This window comes from Anomaloglossus baeobatrachus, chromosome 1 (genome assembly GCF_048569485.1).
Source record: "Anomaloglossus baeobatrachus isolate aAnoBae1 chromosome 1, aAnoBae1.hap1, whole genome shotgun sequence".
Classification (NCBI taxonomy): Eukaryota; Metazoa; Chordata; class Amphibia; order Anura; family Aromobatidae; genus Anomaloglossus; species Anomaloglossus baeobatrachus.
Window position 1 is genome coordinate 954,023,246 of NC_134353.1, and position 20,200 is coordinate 954,043,445.

At 46.6% G+C, this 20,200-nt stretch overlaps 2 protein-coding genes across 2 annotated transcripts in view; one reads left to right on the forward strand and one right to left on the reverse strand.

Moving 5' to 3' along the window:
- Positions 1 to 20,200, reverse strand: part of LOC142257368 (uncharacterized) — a 560,365-nt gene that overhangs the window by 121,749 nt on the left and 418,416 nt on the right. The window lies entirely within an intron of this gene.
- The window catches only part of LOC142303567 (uncharacterized), a 38,357-nt gene that overhangs the window by 9,734 nt on the left and 8,423 nt on the right, over positions 1 to 20,200 (forward strand). The window contains exons 6-10 of the mRNA XM_075345044.1: positions 3,649 to 3,767; positions 4,436 to 4,612; positions 4,695 to 4,818; positions 4,900 to 4,964; positions 10,838 to 10,940. Of these exons, the coding sequence (XP_075201159.1) occupies positions 3,649 to 3,767; positions 4,436 to 4,612; positions 4,695 to 4,818; positions 4,900 to 4,964; positions 10,838 to 10,940 (588 nt within the window). The remainder of the gene's footprint in view (positions 1 to 3,648; positions 3,768 to 4,435; positions 4,613 to 4,694; positions 4,819 to 4,899; positions 4,965 to 10,837; positions 10,941 to 20,200) is intronic.

Consider the following 20,200-nt stretch of genomic DNA (forward strand, 5'->3'; position numbering starts at 1 on the left):
GTGAGAGCGGCGGAGGCTGGTAACGAAGGTAAATATTGGGTAACCACCTTGGTTATCCGAAGTTTACCCTGGTTACAGCTTACCGCAGCTGCCAGATGCTGGCTCCTGCTCTCTGCTCGCTTCATTTCGTCGCTCTCTCGCTGTCACACACAGCGATCTGTGAGTCACAGCGGGAGAGCAACAATAAAAAAAACGAACCAGGGCTGTGTGTTACGAGCAGCGATCTCACAGCAGGGGCCAGATCTCTGCTCAGTGTCACACACAGCGAGATCGCTAATGAGGTCACTGCTGCGTCACAAAAACCGTGATGTAGCAGCGATTTCGTTAGCGATCTCGCTATGTGTGAAGCAACCCTTAGAGTCTTGGATAACAAAGTTTGATAATTGAGAGCGTACAGCAGGTCAAGCCTATCTGGAATATTTACTCCCAGGTAGTTGATCGCCTTTGTTTGCCACCGGAAAGGGAATGTGTTTTTTATTATCTGGACTTCTGACGGGGCCAGTGTTATGTTCATTGCTTCTGTTTTAGAGTAATTTACTTTAAAGTTACTCAATACGCCGAATCTATAAAACTCCTGTAAGAGCGCTGGGAAGGAGACCACTGGCTGTGATATATATAACAAGAGGTCATCTGCATATAACGACGTTTTGTATTCTCCTTGTCCTACGTGGAGACTGTGCACACTGGGGTTCTGTCTGATCGCATTTGCCAGGTGTTCCATAATTATTATATATAGTAAGGGGGACAGAGGACATCCCTGGCGGATGCCGTTCCTGATCTCAAAGGGAGCAGAAAGGGAACCATTGGCTTTGATGCGGGCCGAGGGGTGGGTGTACAAAGCCATAATCCTTCCGAGGAATGTCCCTCCTATACCTATCTGCTTTAATGCACACCTCATGAACCCCCAGTGTACACGGTTGAACGCTTTTTGAGCGTCTACAGCCAGGAGCCCCACCGGTTCAGTTCTGGAAATGGCCTGTGCTATTATAGTGATTGTTTTATTTACGTTGTCCCGGGCCTCTCTCCCTTTAACGAACCCCACTTGATCCGTATGAACCAGAGAAGGAAGTAGGGGGGCCAATCTATCTGTCAAACGTTTGGCGAATAATTTCATATCAATGTTTATCAGTAATATGGGTCTGTAGTTGGAGGCCACCATTGCGTCCTTTCCCGGCTTCGGGATCACTGTAATATGGGCTTCGAGGGAATGTCGGATAAATGGGGAATCCTCTGACACAGAATTGAATACTTTAGTGATAAAAGGGGTGATTTTTTTCACGGAATCTCTTATAGAATGCCGGTGAAAATTCATCAGGGCCCGGGTTCTTCCCTGCTGGTGTATTTTTAATGACAGCATCTACCTCTTCCCCTGAGAAGATGTCATCTAATAGTGTCGATTCTTCTGCTTTTAGGGTTTGGAGGGAGGTTTCTGTGACATATGAATCAATACGGTTTTGTAAGTCCTGTGGGGCTATGTTCGCAAATTTCCCCTGAATATTGTACTATCCCGAATAATACTCTCAATATGTTCAGTATCTCCGCAGGGTCATGTGTGTCTGTGTTTCCTTTTGATTTCATTTTAGGGATATATAAGGTATGATTACGTGGGTGGAGGAGGCGAGCTAAAGGATGGCTGCACTTATCAGAATAACAGTATAATCTTTTAAATTGGGTTTTAAATCTTAGGAATTTGGTATCCAGAACACCTCGGAGGTCTTCTCTGGCCTTAATCAGCTGGGCTAATATGTCTGAGGAGGGGTGGGCTTTATGTGCCTTCTCGCATGTGTTATTTGTTTGAAGGAGGCCTGCTATTTCCATGGCCCTTTCCTTGTAAAGCCGCGCTCCTTGCTTGATTAGCACCCCTCTCTGTACACACTTAAATGCCTCCCACTGAACCGGGAGAGGTGTAGGGTCATTTGCATGTGTAGATATGAAGAGGGCTTATTTTCGGGGAAGGGCTTATTTTTTGAAAAACACGGTATATGTGTACCGCCCCGGTGCTCGGCGGCCGCCGAGCCTGCTCGGATCCGGACTCGAGTGGTGGCTCGAGCGTCTCCGGACCCGGGGGCCCCAATGGTCACTTCGATCTGAAAGGAAGGGCTGGCGCTTTAGGGGACGTAGGTGTACGGCCGGAGCCATGTTGGTAAGTTCGTGACACCATCCACGGGTTGTGGTGAAGGTGTGCACCACCGCTGCTGTTTTACAGGGCACCCGTGGGAGATATTTGCGCAGCAAGTTGTTAACCCCGCCGTGGGTAGGGATGGTGGCCCCGGGACCCGTTGGCGAAGAGTTGGGCGGTGCAGGGCGACATGCGGCCGGAGGGCACTGTTGTACTCATGCTTAGTAACACACACCAGTCTTTGGTAAACTGAGTTGATGGTGGTCGGTGCCCGCAGCCGGCTGCGGTCAGGTCCCCCACCCGGTTGGTGGTCTCTGCCTTTCTCCTGCACTGTGTTGTGTGATGTGGCTGCCTGTGCTTCAGCAACAGGGAATCCGCTCCCCGGCATTGTGTATGTCGGGAAAGCCCTTTGCCCGCAGACGCTGGCACGTGGGATCTCCTGCCTGTGCGGTGGCTTTCTATCCCCCTCGTTGGGCTGTTGTCTTCAGTCGGAACTTGGGTGGGAAAGGACCTATAGTCCTGGCCGCAATCAGTGAATTAACTCAGTCCAGTGGTTTCTGGACCTCGTTTCAGGGTCTGAGTACCCCCTCCTTGTGCTTTGGTTTCCAGTCTGTTCCCTGGGTCGGTACCGGCGGGCCACTACCCTGTCCCGGTCCACCACGGTTCCACCAGGCTGTCTTCCCGGCTCCTGCAGGCAGAGGCCTCCGTATGCCTCCTAGCCAAATGTGCCTGGGCTCCGACCCTGGCACCTGTCAGACTGCCGCAGACCTGTGTCACAGGCCTGCTTCTACTCTGCTTCATCTCCTGAACGATCTCTCCTACTCCTCTCCTCCAACTCATCTGACTACTTTTCCCGCCTCAGGCTATCCGAACTCCTCGGTGGGCATGACCAACCGCCTGACCACGCCCCCTGGTGTGTCCATCAGCACTGAGGAAGGTGGCGTAGGCTTTTTGTGGTTGGCTGATGTGACCTAATGTAGGGACAGGTGTTTTACGGGGCCTACCTGTGACTACCTGGCTGGTCCAGGGCGTCACATATAGAATCAATGTAGGGGCCATTACACTGTTTACAGGATTATGATGGGGCCATTATACTGTATGTGAGGAATTATACAGTATGAAGGATTGTGTGGGGTCCATCATACTGTGCGTGTGGAGGAATTCACAGTGGGGGTATCATACTGGCTTTGGGGGCACTTATCTGTTTATACCTGGAGCCAGAAGAAGCTCTTAAGGTTAAACAGGACCCGTGCTCACACAAGACTCAGCATTGAGTGGAGAACTACAGATCTCAGCACTCTGCAGAGAGACATAGAACCCATGCTGGACGGCACAACAAATCACAGCCACACTAATGTCACACAGCACTGCGCCTGCGCCCCCAGTGCTGTCCACAGATCAAATGCGGCACCGCCTAGATGCAGAAACCGGGGTAAATGGTTAAATGACGGTTACTCTGTAAACGTTTCTCTGTATTGTTTACTATGAAGTTTATGTTGTTTTAATCGTCTCCTCATTTTTCCATTCAGATTCCTATAATAAAGAATCCTCTGCTGATCACATCTCTGCGAGAACGAAGGACAGAGGCAAGATGGCGGAGAGGATAATACACCTCACCCTGGAGATAATCTTCCATCTTACTGGAGAGGTGAGAGGTTCTGATGTCATCACATTACATCATTATCTATGGGAATAACAGAGGATATGACCGGGGAGGTGAGAGGCTCTGATGTCATCACATTACATCATTATCTATGGGAATAACAGAGGATATGACCGGGGAGGTGAGAGGCTCTTATGTCATCACATTACATCATTATCTATGGGAATAACAGAGGATATGAGCGGGGAGGTGAGAGGCTCTGATGTCACCACATTACATCATTATCTATGGGAATAACAGAGGATATGACCGGGGAGGTGAGAGGCTCTGATGTCACCACATTACATCATTATCTATGGGGATAACAGAGGATATGACCGGGAGGGGGGTGGTGAGAGGTTCTGATGTCATCACATTACATCATTATCTAAGGGAATAACCGAGGATATGACCGGGGAGGTGAGAGGTTCTGATGTCATCACATTACATCATCTATGCGAATAACAGAGGATATGACCGGGGAGGTGAGAGGTTCTGATGTCATCACATTACATCATTATCTATGGGAATAACAGAGGCTATGACTGGGGAGTTGAGAGGATCTGATGTCATCACATTACATCATTATCTATGGGAATAACAGAGGATATGCCCGGGGAGGTGATGGACTCTGGAAATGTCTGAAGTGATATTATTAAGGTCTCCACACTCAGGATTACACAGTAGTGAAGACCTCTAGTGATCGCTGTCAGGCCCCTGTGTCTGAAGGACGGGGAGGAACCCTGAGCCCAATCCCGGGGCCTCCACCTCATCCCCGGATACATGAGGACATCAATGACCAGAAGATCCTAGAACTCACCAACAAGATGCTTGAGCTGCTGACTGGAGAGGTGACACTGCTGGGAATGCTGGGACATTATACAGGACGGCACTGGAGGATTCTGGGTGATGACAGTATCATTGTGTTGTCAGGTTCCTATAAGGTGTCAGGACGTCACCGTCTATTTCTCCATGGAGGAGTGGGAGTATCTAGAAGGGCACAAGGAGCGGTACAAGGAGGTGATGATGGAGGAGCCCCAGCCCCGCACATCACCAGGTAATAGACAGGACTGAATACACCCGGCCTATAATTATTTGTATGTAATAATGATGTCCGTCCTGTCTGTGTCTCCTGCAGGTTTTTCCAGTACGAGGAAGACCCCAGAGAGATGTCCCGCTCCTCCTCCTCCACAGGAACCTCAGGTAGATGAAGATCTCCCCTATGAGGTGTAGACGGCTGTGACCTGCTTGTGTTCAGTCTTGTTTTCTCTAGTCACCCTCCAGGACAGCACCACAGCAGGAGTTAACTCTCTGACCAAATAGGAATAGGAAACAGAGTCCCTTCCCACCTCCCATTTCCAGTTTTGTTTCCTGTCCTTATGAGTGCATGAAGAGGTTACCTGCGGTGCTCCGTGGCTGGTGACCAGAACACTGCTACAGAAAAATTCCACCTTATACGAGGAAGCTGAGGTCAGAGCTCACTCGCTTTCTCCTTCATCACTGATCTGCAAAGGCAGCAGTACTATCAAATTCTGCAAGAAGGGCCCAGTGGTTCAAGTTCTGGAGCAGTGATGCTACATCAAAGATCTGGCTCTACTCCATCCCCTTCCAGGGAGAGTACATCTCCAGTCTGGCTCTAAACGAGTTACTAGAAAGGGCAATCGAAAAAGTCACTACCAGAGCATAAACCGATAAAAAATATTTTCAGAGCCAGCCATTTCAGTATAGAGGTAAAGGTAAAACAGGATGGTGGAGTTACCTAAAAGGATGAAAAGGCAGGAACATCTTTACCTCCCAGAGGTCGAACGATCGGAACTAGCATCAGGAGAAACAATGACGCCAACATAGTAGGAGGCCGCATCTCAAAATTCCTTCCCAATGGCAAATTATTTCATCAAGCCAGTGGGTCCTAAATACTATCAGAGACGGGTTGAAGATCGAGCTCTCCTCCTATCCTCCACGACATCTAAAGGCCCTGACACACACAGAGATAAATCTGCTGCAGTTCTGTGGTTGCAGTGCAATTGTAGACAGTCAGTGCCAGGTTTGTGGCTGTGTACAAATGGAACAATATGTCCATGATTTCACTGCAACCACAGATCTGCCAAAGATTTATCTCTGTGTGTGAAGGGGCCTTAAGACTCACCTGTATTTCCTCTCAGGGTTGGCAGGACCCGCTCATGTAAGGTCTTCGAGAGCTCCAAAGGTCTGGGGTAATATCACCACTTCCAGAGACAGAGGTCAGACAAGGCCACTACTTTCAGTTATTCTTAAAGAAACCCAATGGCTCGCACAGGGTTTTAATTAACTTAAAACCCTTGAACGAGTACTTAACCTACAGACGGTTTAAAATGGAATCAGTCAAGTCCATAATTCCACTAATCGGGTGCAATTTCGTAATGGCAACAATCGACCTAAAGGATGCCTACTACCATATCCTAATCCACCAGTCTCACAAGAAATTCTTGGGAGTTTGTGGTGTCTCACAACCGGTAGATATTACACTACCAGTACAACGTTAAACCCATTCGTCATCTGCTCAGCTCCTTGTGTGTTCACCAAGCTGATGGCAGAGGTTGTGGCTTTCATTAGGGAACATGACTTCTGCATCTTTCCCTACCTCAATGGCTTCCTTGTCCTTGCTCCTCAACTTCGGTACTCGAACAGCACATACAGATAATCCTCGAGGTCCTAAAGAAGTTGGGGTGGATGGTAAATCCAAGGAAGTCCGATCTGAAACCCTCCACAAGGAATAATTTCCACAGAATCCTACTAGACTCAAGCAAGTAAAAATCCTTCCTGCCCAGGGAAAATCAGTCAGAAATCAATTCCAAATCTCAGCGATACACAGTCAGAGATCGGTAACACTGAGGTCGACAATGTCAATACTGGGATCCATGACATCGTACATCCAAGCAGTAGCCTAGGCCCAGGCCCCCATGAGAATTCTGCAGACACACATCCTAGCCTCTTGGGACGGATCACTGTTATGGTCATGAGACCGCAAAAGATCTTGCAAAAAAACTATAAACGATGATGGAAGATAATGCACAAGAGTAGTTGGAAACTTAGCTGGCTGCAATCCATTAACTGCACAAATACAAATAGAAGTAGCAGTGGAGCTTTCCTAACCAACGTAGACGCCTCGTCACCGCCGAAGAACTAACCTCGAAGATGAAATGAGGAATCTTGACTTGCCTCAGAATTGCCCCAAAGGAAAGAGACAAGCCCCCAACATATAACAACGGTGATATAAGAAAAAACAACACACAGATGGAAAGTATAGGGTTAAGCAAAGTGAGTCCCTGCTAGCTAGATACAAAAGGATAGGATAGATTTCCTAGTTACAGCCAGTAAAAACCCTTAAAAAAATACCAACACTTGATAATCAAAAATTCCTTAAAAAGATCACACGATCTTTCCTCCCACTATATCAGGAATTCTTGTGCAAATACATGAGATACAAAAAATACAAACTCTATATTAGATTAGACTGGGAGCAAAACTCCCTTTCTTGCTGGGAATAAATCGTCCTCCAAACAAAGTGCAGGGAGAGCACTTACTCACATGCAAGAAACAAAAAGGTGCATGAGAACTAATTAAATCTCAGAAGGAAAAAACAAAAATACTTATGAGACCTAGCTGCAGACCAGGATGACATGTAAACAAAACCGATGCAAAGGAACGAAAAAAAATCGCTGGAGAAATCATTCCTGGAGAGTCCAGAAAAGAAGCAGAAAAAATGCAAAAACCGAACTTGCAGGGAAAGGCAAAAGCCTTAAAGCTGGAGGACAAAATTCAGGACATTTTCTCATTGAGCAGAAACAATTATCACTGGCAAAGGCTAGACAGAAATTGCCTTCCTTTATTCCTCCAGGCTGGACTCCATAGGCTTCCTGGAACAGCAATCATCTCCTGCACCTGTCTGAGCAACAGATGCAGAATCAGACCCACTACCAGCACTAGCCACCAGAGGGAGCCCAGAAACACTCTCGGGAACAGCACCATGTCTGATGATATTCACAACAGATCGCCCAGGTCCCTAGACAAGAAGGTCCTTCTACCTGGGTGGATAAGAGTATAACATTTATTGTAGATGTCCAAGAAAGTATGCCAGCCAGAGAGGTTGGGGAGCAATGGTCTAACAAATATCCTTCCAGGGACTCTGCACTCGACATCAGCTGCAAGTCTTTCCCTGTCAGGGAACTGAAAGTAGTAGTCTACACTGTGTGCAGACTTATTAGGCAAATGAGTATTTTGATCACATGACAATTTTTATACATGTTGTCCTACTCCAAGCTTTATAGGCTTGAGAACCAACTACCAATTAAGTAAATCTGGTGATGTGCATCTCTGTAATGAGGAGGGTGTGGTGTAATGACATCAACACCCGATATAAGGGGTGCATACTTATTAGGCAACTTCCATTCCTTTGGAAATATGGGTTAGAAGAGAGATTTAAAGGGCTCTGAAAATTCCAAAATTGTGAGATGTCTTGCAGAGGGATGCAGCAGTCTTGAATTTGCCAAACGTTTGAAGTGTGATCAAGCGTTTCATGGCAAATAGCCAACAGGATCGCTAGAAGCGTGTTGGGCAAAAAAGCGCAAAATAATTGCCCATGAATTGAGGAAAATCAAGCTTGAAGCTGCCAAGATGATATTTGCCACCAGTTTGGCCATATTTCATAGCTGCAACGTTACTGGAGTATCAAAAAGCACAAGGTGTACCATACCCAGGGACATGGCGAAGGTAAGGAAGGCTGAAAAACAGCCACCTTTTGAACAAGAAACATAAGATAAAACGTCAAAACTGGGCCAAGAAATATCTTAATTATGATTTTTCAAAGGTTTTATGGACTGCTGAAATGACAGTGACTCTTGATGGGCTAGATGGATGGGCCAGAGGCTGATCAGTAAAGGGAAGAGAGCTCCACTCCGACTCAGACACCAGCAAAGTGGAGATAGGGTACTGGTATGGGATGGCATTATCAAAAATAAACTTGTGGGACCTTTTCGGGTTGAGGATGGAGTGAAGCTCAACTCCCAGACCTACTCCCAGTTTCTGGAAGACAACTTCTTCAAGCAGTGGTACAGGAAGAAGTCGGTATCGTTAAAAAAAACCCCATGCTTTTCATGCAGGACAATGCTCCATCACATGCATCCAACAACTCCACAGCGTGGCTGGCCAGTAAAGGTCTAAAAGATGAAAAATGGTCCCCTTGTTCACCTGATCTGAACCCCATAGAGAACCTGTGGTCCCTCATAAAATGTGAGATCTACAGGGAGTGAAAACAGTACACCTCTCGGAACAGTGTCTGGTAGGCTGTGGTGGCTGCTGCATGCAATGTTGATCGTAAACAGATCAAGCAACTGACAGAATCTATGGTAGGCTGTTGAGTGTCATCATAAAGAAAAGTGGCTATATTGGTCACTAATGAATTTTTTTTGGTTTTATTTTTGCATGTCAGAAATGTTTGTCTAAATTTTGTGCAGTTATATTGGTTTACCTTGTGAAAATACACAAGTGAGATGGGAATATATTTTGTTTTTATTAAGTTGCCTAATAATTATGCACAGTAATTGTTACCTGCACAAACAGATATCCTCTTAAGGTAACCAAATCTAAAAAAAAACCACTCCAACTTCCAAAAATATTAAGCTTTGATATTTATGAGTCTTTTGGTGTGGTTGAGAACATAGTTGTTGATCAATAATAAAAAAAAATCCGCTAAAATACAACTTGCCTAATAAGTCTGCACCCAGTGTAGGTTCTCAAAGCTGCAGTTACTCTCATCAGCCTAGCCCAAGAAGCATACACCAAATATACAATCTTCTTCTTCCTCTTCTTCCTCCTTCCTCTTCCTCTTCTTCCTCTTCCTCTCTCAAATCTTAGTGTTTCTGCAGAATGGGCTAAAGAAAGACCTCAGACCTGGAACACTTAAGGTCCAAATCTCGGCTCTAGGTTCCCACTATCATCAAAACCTTGCAGGCCACCGTTGGATCAAAAGTTTTATGTTAGTTAGGTTAAGACCCAGACAAGTCAACCCAGTTCCCCTTTTGGATTTGAAAATAGTTCTTAAAGGACTAACACAACCTCCCCTTTGAGCCAGTTAGTTCATCAAACCTAAGAATCCTATCCTGGAAAACCACATTTCTGGTGGCAATCACCACAGCCAGACGAAAAGGTGAACTCTAGGCCTTGTCAACAAGAGAACCGTACATAAGACTTAGATGTACATAGAGCAGTAATAAACTACCTTCCAAGAACCAAGCCCTTGCGGAAGGACCAAAGTCTCTTCTTCTAAATCATTGGTCAAAACACGGGCAAGAAAGCTGCCAAGAGTACAATCGCTAACTGGATTAAAAATGCAATCAGCGAAGCATGCAAGAACCAGGGTCTCACAGCTCATTTTACCAGATCAGAGTCCGTCTTTTGGGCCGAGAAACCAGACTCCTCCATTGAGCAGATTTGCAGAGCCACCACTTGGTCCTCAGTCCATACCTTCTTAAAGCATTATAGGCTATATTTGCTATCTAATAAAGACCTATCCTTTGGTCGAAAGGTCCTTTAAAGCTGTTGTCCCCCACCCCCCACTTCCTAAGTGTATTTTTTGGTACTCCTCCTGTGGTGGTGTTGTGGATGGACAATAAAGAAAATAGAATTTGTCTTACCGGTAATTCAGTTTCTAGGAACCCTTCATGACAGCACGGTTATTCCCTCTCTGTCTGTTTCGCACTTAATGGCTTATTTCTGAAATAAAAGATTTAGACCATTCATGCTAGTGTGGTTTCTTGAAAAAACAACACTACAGATGGGAGGTGGGAAGAGGTTATTTATCCTCTTTGTGTTTCCAGTCCATATTAGGGTTGAGAGTTAACTCCTGTGGTGCTGTCGTGGAGGGTTTCCTAGAAACTGAATTACCAGTATGACAAATCCTATTTTCTCCAGTATTAGATGTTTTATACTTGTGTAATGAGAGCGGTGGAGACGGCAGGATCACAGCTGACCACAGACCTCACATGTCCGGATCTTATCACCATTATTCCCGGGGACTTTTACAATATTTTGTTTTACAGCTTTTGGATCTGGATAAAGATCTGAACAATATTAATTCTCCAGAGAGAAATGCGAGGGGCGATCAGCGGAGTAAAGAGGAGATTCCTATAGATCACCGCCCCGGTGAGTACAGACCACCGAATAAGGCAAACAAGTCACACATTCCTATTTCTCCGCTCCTTGCGGTGTCAGTTTTTCCAGTGGTATATTAACCCTTCATGTAAAATAAACATGAAATATGAATGAATCTGTGATTCCGGTGCAGGTGACAACACGGGATGTGCAGTTATGTTATAGAGGAGAAATACAGCTGGACGTGAATTCTGCCGATGTGAGCGAGGACGAGCTCCAGCTCTTTCCTATTATCCGCTGTCAGGGCTGATGAGGGGTTGCTCCAGTTTAGGGACTAAGAATCCATTATCTCCTATTACAGTCATGTCAGTGTGTGAGAGATACAGAACATGGGGACATAAACCCAAATAGCCGGAGCGGATGGAGATTACTGCTCTGAGGGTCGGTAATGCTGCTCACCAGGGAGGAGGCAGAGACAAAGATGGCAGAGTATTATTATCACATAACAAATATCATGGTTACATGAAGATGAGCGTTACCTCTTATATATAACCCATTGTATCCTGATAGGATGTCCGGGGTCCAGCAATTTAATCCTGATATTGGGGGGTGGGATTCTTGGGCGATTCTTTTACTGACGTCATTTCATCAGTGAATGTGCCGGATACTAATTTAATAATAGCAAATAGCATAAACTATTTCTATATTCTGATTTTTTTTCTAGGAGTCAAAATGTTCAGATGTATTTTTTTTCTTTTTAATCACAAGATGCTGAAATGTAACAAATCTCTCCTTGGTTGCTTATTTCTGTTGCTGACTCTTCCATCTTATAGAGGATTTATGGAAGGAAAGGGGCTGCAGAGCGGTATTCTGTAAGAATTGATTGTTCCTGCACTGGCTCGCCTCCTCTTTTTGCAGCGCTCGGATCATCCTGCTATGCAGCCCCTTTCCTTCCATGATCAGCTCCCTTGTCTTGGGTGGTCGGTGCTGCAGCTTACGGAGGATTTTTTCTGGGCTGTTTCCAGTGTTGTACCTGCTAGCACAACTTGCTGTGGTGAGCGTCGTATTTTGACCGTCACCTTCATGGCATCATAAAGTATAATTCCTCTTATGTCGTCTTATATAAGGCAGCCATGGACACTGTGCTTATGTTTAGAGTTGAGCGCGGTTCGTGGTTCGTGGTTCTCCAGTTCTAGGCTCGAGTGATTTTGGGGCATGTTCTAGATCGAACTAGAACTCGAGCTTTTTGCAAAAGCTCGATAGTTCTAGAAACGTTCGAGAACGGTTCTAGCAGCCAAAAAACAGCTAAATCCTAGCTTGGTTTCTGCTGTAATAGTGTAAGTCACTCTGTGAATCAAACTATTATCACATTTCAGTGTATAGTGTGCGTGAACAGCGCCTTCAGATCACTGCTGTTTCTATAATGGCGATCGCCATTTTTTTTTTTTTTTTTCTTGTCTTCCTTCCCTAAGCGCGCGCGTCTTGTGGGGCGGGCCAGCATGTCAGCCAATCACAGACACACACACACAGCTAAGTGGACTTTGAGCCAGAGAAGCAACGGCATGTGTGATAGGATCTGCATGTCACATGTCCCTGCATTATAAAACCGGACATTTTCTTCACGGACGCCATTATCTGCCTTCTGCGTCTTTGGTGTCAGACATCACTGTCGCAGCTCCGTCTTGAGTCCTATCGCTGATACAGCTGTATGCGCTGCATACACAGCGTTAGACAGCATAGGGAGAGCACTTTATAGCAGTCCTTTTAAGGGCTCAAACCGGCAGGGTCAGAGTTAAGGTGACAGGTCCTGAAAACAGGGCCAGCGTCTGTGCAGCCAAGGTCAGGGATTTCCTCCCTGCATTTCACCATTAGGAGGGAATAGAAAGGCAGGCTTCCATTCCTCTACCCAGAGCACCACAATCCTGCCACTGTACCCTCTTGTCCTCTGCACACTCCAACTCATAACTAAGCCATTATACTAGCAAACACTCAGTGTACCTAGTGGCATCCTATACGTGGCTATTGGACTTTGCTATAGTCCCACTAGTGCCAAGACATTTGCAGAGCGCATCTGCCTGCGTTGCACACTCCAACTAATTATAACTAAGCCATTATACTAGCAAACACTTAGTGTACCTAGTGGCATCCTATACGTGGCTATTGGACTTTGCTATAGTCCCACTAGTGCCAAGACATTTGCAGAGCGCATCTGCCTGCGTTGCACACTCCAACTAATTATAACTAAGCCATTATACTAGCAAACACTTAGTGTACCTAGTGGCATCCTATACGTGGCTATTGGACTTTGCTTTAGTCCCACTAGTGCCAAGACATTTGCAGAACGCATCTGCCTGCGTTGCACACTCCAACTAATTATAACTAAGCCATTATACTAGCAAACACTTAGTGTACCTAGTGGCATCCTATACGTGGCTATTGGACTTTGCTTTAGTCCCACTAGTGCCAAGACATTTGCAGAACGCATCTGCCTGCGTTGCACACTCCAACTAATTATAACTAAGCCATTATACTAGCAAACACTCAGTGTACCTAGTGGCATCCTATACGTGGCTATTGGACTTTGCTATAGTCCCACTAGTGCCAAGACATTTGCAGAGCGCATCTGCCTGCGTTGCACACTCCAACTAATTATAACTAAGCCATTATACTAGCACACACTCAGTGTACCTAGTGGCATCCTATACGTGGCTATTGGACTTTGCTTTAGTCCCACTAGTGCCAAGACATTTGCAGAACGCATCTGCCTGCGTTGCACACTCCAACTAATTATAACTAAGCCATTATACTAGCACACACTCAGTGTACCTAGTGGCATCCTATACGTGGCTATTGGACTTTGCTATAGTCCCACTAGTGCCAAGACATTTGCAGAGCGCATCTGCCTGCGTTGCACACTCCAACTAATTATAACTAAGCCATTATACTAGCACACACTCAGTGTACCTAGTGGCATCCTATACGTGGCTATTGGACTTTGCTATAGTCCCACTAGTGCCAAGACATTTGCAGAGCGCATCTGCCTGCGTTGCACACTCCAACTAATTATAACTAAGCCATTATACTAGCAAACACTTAGTGTACCTAGTGGCATCCTATACGTGGCTATTGGACTTTGCTATAGTCCCACTAGTGCCAAGACATTTGCAGAGCGCATCTGCCTGCGTTGCACACTCCAACTAATTATAACTAAGCCATTATACTAGCAAACACTTAGTGTACCTAGTGGCATCCTATACGTGGCTATTGGACTTTGCTTTTGTCCCACTAGTGCCAAGACATTTGCAGAACGCATCTGCCTGCGTTGCACACTCCAACTAATTATAACTAAGCCATTATACTAGCACACACTCAGTGTACCTAGTGGCATCCTATACGTGGCTATTGGACTTTGCTATAGTCCCACTAGTGCCAAGACATTTGCAGAGCGCATCTGCCTGCGTTGCACACTCCAACTAATTATAACTAAGCCATTATACTAGCAAACACTTAGTGTACCTAGTGGCATCCTATACGTGGCTATTGGACTTTGCTTTAGTCCCACTAGTGCCAAGACATTTGCAGAACGCATCTGCCTGCGTTGCACACTCCAACTAATTATAACTAAGCCATTATACTAGCACACACTCAGTGTACCTAGTGGCATCCTATACGTGGCTATTGGACTTTGCTATAGTCCCACTAGTGCCAAGACATTTGCAGAGCGCATCTGCCTGCGTTGCACACTCCAACTAATTATAACTAAGCCATTATACTAGCAAACACTCAGTGTACCTAGTGGCATCCTATACGTGGCTATTGGACTTTGCTATAGTCCCACTAGTGCCAAGACATTTGCAGAGCGCATCTGCCTGCGTTGCACACTCCAACTAATTATAACTAAGCCATTATACTAGCAAACACTCAGTGTACCTAGTGGCATCCTATACGTGGCTATTGGACTTTGCTATAGTCCCACTAGTGCCAAGACATTTGCAGAGCGCATCTGCCTGCGTTGCACACTCCAACTAATTATAACTAAGCCATTATACTAGCAAACACTTAGTGTACCTAGTGGCATCCTATACGTGGCTATTGGACTTTGCTTTAGTCCCACTAGTGCCAAGACATTTGCAGAACGCATCTGCCTGCGTTGCACACTCCAACTAATTATAACTAAGCCATTATACTAGCACACACTCAGTGTACCTAGTGGCATCCTATACGTGGCTATTGGACTTTGCTATAGTCCCACTAGTGCCAAGACATTTGCAGAGCGCATCTGCCTGCGTTGCACACTCCAACTAATTATAACTAAGCCATTATACTAGCAAACACTCAGTGTACCTAGTGGCATCCTATACGTGGCTATTGGACTTTGCTATAGTCCCACTAGTGCCAAGACATTTGCAGAGCGCATCTGCCTGCGTTGCACACTCCAACTAATTATAACTAAGTTACATTGTCAGGGATATTTATTCTTTATTATTCTGCTGTTAATAAAGCTAGACCACCACTGCAATCTTCACCACCTCTCAATTTTTACTACCACATTTTCAGTCCACAATCTTGTCGCAATCAACATGAGTGGCAAAATGACAGATGCTGGTGGAAAGGGGAAGAGGCATGGTGGAAAAGGCAAAAAAGGTTTTGTCAGTGGGGAAGGTGGCAAAGCTCCATTATCATCTGCTGCAGATAGACCATCTACTAGCAAAAGTAAGATGTCTACTACTTATTGTGGACAATCCGATGTGCTCCCTTTTTTACGGACACGAACAAGAGGAACAAAGGTAGATGATGGGCAAAAAAGGAAAATGCTTGAATGGATCTCAAGTGGTCCAACAAGTGCCCTCTCAGCCACTTCAAGTACCGCATCCAAAAAACACCAGTCCTCTGAGTTGTCATCCCAATCACACTTGATTTCTCCCAGCTCTGAAGTCTCCATCAGCCCTGCACAGTATGGTGGAACTGAGATGGCTGAGTCTGCAGAGCTGTTCAGTCACACTATAGCCTGGGAATCAGAGGTCTGCTCCCAAGCTACAGTGAGTACAGAACAGGAAATGGTCTGCAGTGATGCCCAGAACCTTTGTGACTCTGATTCAGGCCGTGAGGACCAAGTTTCTGAGCATAATGTTGACCCTTTGTCACAAACTGTAACACCTGTGGTTATAGACAATGAGGAACATACTGATGAAGATGAGACGCAGATACCCGATTGGGATGACAACTTAAATATTCGGTCAGGGCAAGAAGAGGCTCGGTCTGAGGGGGAGGGGAGTGCAAACACAACAATTGATGATGACGTTCTAGATCCCACCTACTGTCAACCCCCAGTCAGGCACTCGAGGAGGTCAACAGAGGCGGTGGAGGAGGATGCAACCGACGACGAAGTTACCTTGCGCCTTCCTGGACAGAGTCGGAGCACTGGTAGCACGTCTACAACTGCATCCTCAGCCACCACTCTGCCTATGAGCATTATTCGGGGTGGATCAACAGGTCGCATGGCCTCTAAGCCTTGCCTAGCCTGGTCCTTTTTTCACATCGAAAAAGATCGCCCAACTCATGTGATATGTAACATTTGTCATGATTCTGTTAGTAGAGGTCAAAACCTCAGCAGTTTGACAACTTCTTCCATGAATCGTCACATGAATAAATATCATAAGTCCCGGTGGGAAGCTCACCGTGCTGCAATGCGGCCTAGCGGAGCGAACCATCCACCGCCCGCCCCTTCCAGTGCATCCGCGCGCTCTTCATCTTCTAGGACTGTGGGGACAGCTGTCACACCTGTTTTTCCACGCAAAACTTCCACCACTGTAACCGCAACAGGCAGTTTGCTTGTAAGGTCGTCAGTTGGTTTGGAAGGGGAAACAAGTGAGTGTGTACAGCTCTCTCAGACATCGATAGCACCAACGTTGGATGAAGGCAACATCATGTCTCCGCCTGCACTTTCCTCACAAACCTGCATTTTTCCAGGGACACCCTACTCAACACCGTCTACACACAGCAGCCAGATCTCTGTCCCTCAGATGTGGTCAAATAAAAGGCCACTTCCTCCGACCCATGACAAAGCTAAGAGGTTGACTCTATCCCTCTGTAAGCTGTTGGCTACCGAAATGCTGCCTTTCCGCCTAGTGGACACACAGGATTTTAGAGACCTTATGTCTGTCGCTGTGCCCCAGTACCAGATGCCTAGTCGCCACTACTTCTCTAAGAAAGGTGTGCCCGCGCTACACCAGCATGTCGCACACAACATCACCGCTTCCTTGAGAAACTCTGTGTGTGAACGGGTGCATTTCACCACCGATACTTGGACCAGTAAGCATGGACAGGGACGTTACATGTCGCTGACTGGGCACTGGGTAACTATGGTGATAGATGGTGAAGGGTCTGCTGCACAAGTCTTGCCGTCCCCACGACTTGTGTGTCAATCCTCTGTCTGTCCAAGTTCCGCCACTGCTTCTGCATCCTCCACCTCATCTGGGTCCTCCACCTCCGCCCCAAGCCTGCCTGGTCAGGCCACCAGCGTTCTCACTGCGCAGAAGGAATCACGCACCCCTCATTACTATGCTGGCAGCAGAGCGCAACGGCATCAGGCGGTCTTTAGCTTGACATGTCTTGGTAATAAGAGTCACACAGCTGAGGAGTTGTGGTCAGCTCTGCGGTCCGAGTTTAATAAATGGTTGTCTCCACTCAACCTGCAGCCTGGTAAGGCCGTGTGCGACAATGCTGCAAACCTGGGTGCGGCCCTTCGCCTGGGCAAGGTGACACACGTACCTTGTATGGCTCACGTGTTGAACCTTGTCGTGCAGCAATTTTTAACACACTATCCCGGCCTAGATGGCCTTCTGAACAGGGCACGAAAACTGTCTGCTCACTTCCGCCGTTCAAGCGCCGCAGCTGAGCGACTTGCATCGCTCCAGAAGTCTTTCGGCCTGCCGGTTCATCGCCTGAAATGCGATGTGGCGACACGCTGGAATTCAACTCTCCACATGTTACAGCGACTGTGGCAGCACCGCAGAGCCCTGGTGCAATACGTCATGACGTATAGCCTGGGCCAACGAGATGCAGAGGTGGGGCAGATCACCCTGATGGAGTGGTCTCAGATCAAGGACCTATGCACCCTTCTGCACAGTTTCGACATGGCGACGAATATGTTTAGCGCTGACAATGCCATTATCAGCATGACGATTCCAGTCATTTACATGCTGGAGCACACGCTAAACACTATTCGGAGTCAGGGGGTGGGACAACATGAAGGGGAGGAACTACAGGAGGATTCATATGCGCAAGGGACAACAACATCACCAAGGTCCAGACGTTCATCATCACCAACGCAGCAGGCATGGGACCAAGGGGGACAGGGATCGACAAGGGCGCATAGTAGCAGGCGAAATGTTGAGCAAGGTGCAGGAGAACATGAAGAAATGGAGGACGAACTGTCCATGGACATGGAAGACTCAGCGGATGAGGGAGACCTTGGTCAAATTTCAGTTGAAAGAGGTTGGGGTCAAATGTCAGAGGAAGAAAGAACGGGTAGCACCTCTATGCCACAAACACAGCGTGGACTTGGTCCGCATGGCTGCGCAAGACACATGAGTGCCTTTTTGTTGCACTACCTCCAACATGACAGTCGTATTGTCAAAATTAGAAGTGATGATGACTACTGGATTGCCACACTATTAGATCCCCGGTACAAGTCCAAATTTTGTGACATAATTCCAGCCATAGAAAGGGACGCACGTATGCAGGAGTATCAGCAGAAGCTGTTACTAGATCTTAGCTCGGCTTTTCCACCAAACAACCGTGCAGGTGCAGGGAGTGAATCTCCCAGTTGTAACTTGACAAACATGGGACGGTCTCGTCATCTTCAACAGTCTACCCGTACCAGTAGGACCGTATCTGGTGCCGGTAACAGCAATTTTATGGAATCTTTTCATAATTTTTTTAGACCCTCTTTTGCAAGGCCACCAGAGACAACAAGTCTGACACATAGTCAACGGCTGGAGAGGATGATACAGGAGTATCTCCAAATGAACATCGATGCCATGACTGTGCAACTGGAGCCTTGCTCCTTTTGGGCTTCAAACCTAGAAAAATGGCCAGAGCTCGCAACTTACGCCTTGGAGATTTTGTCGTGTCCAGCTGCCAGCGTTGTCTCTGAACGTGTATTCAGTGCTGCTGGGTGTGTGCTGACAGATAAGCGCACGCGTCTGTCCAGTGACAATGTGGACAGACTGACGTTCATCAAAATGAACAAGTCATGGATCCAGAAGGAATTTACTACCCCTGTGTCATCCTGGGGAGAGTAAATGCTTGTTGATTTGGAATGTGCTTGATGCAAATCAAAACATCCTGTTTGCAACTAGGGCACAAGTGCTGCCACTGAATGGGTGGGTGTGTGGGGCCCAATTTTTGGAAAAAAAGGGAGACTCCGCTTGGAGTAACCCTTGCTTACATTGTTTTTAAAAGAAGCCAAGATGAACAGAGCTGGGATCAGGAAAGACTTTGCTACCTACCCTGGTGTCATCCTGGGGACGGTTAATTATGGCGTATTTTTGAATGTGCTTGATGCAAATCTAGCTGTGAAGTGTACAACTGGGGCACAACTGCTGCCACTGAATGGGTGGGTGTGTGGGGCCCAATTTTTGGAAAAAAAGGGAGACTCCGCTTGGAGTAACCCTTGCTTGCTGTGTTTTTAAAAGAAGCCAAGATGAACAGAGCTGGGATCAGGAAAGACTTTGCTACCTACCCCGGTGTCATCCTGGGGACGGATAAGAATGACGTATTTTTGAATGTGCTTGATGCAAATCTAGCTGTGAAGTGTACAACTGGGGCACAACTGCTGCCACTGAATGGGTGGGTGTGTGGGGCCCAATTTTTGGAAAAAAAGGGAGACTCCGCTTGGAGTAACCCTTGCTTGATGTGTTTTTAAAAGAAGCCAAGATGACCAGAGCTGGGATCAGGAAAGACTTTGCTACCTACCCCGGTGTCATCCTGGGGACGGATAAGAATGGCGTATTTTTGAATGTGCTTGATGCAAATGTAGCTGTGAAGTGTACAACTAGGGCACAACTGCTGCCACTGAAGGGGTGGGTGTGTGTGGGGCCCAATTTTTGGAAAAAAGGGAGACTCCGCTTGGAGTAACCCTTGCTTACATTGTTTTTAAAAGAAGCCAAGATGAACAAGTCATGGGTCAGCAAAGACTTTGCTACCCACCCCGGTGTCATCCTGGGGATGGATAAGAATGGCGTATTTTTGAATGTGCTTGATGCAAATCTAGCTGTGAAGTGTACAACTGGGGCACAACTGCTGCC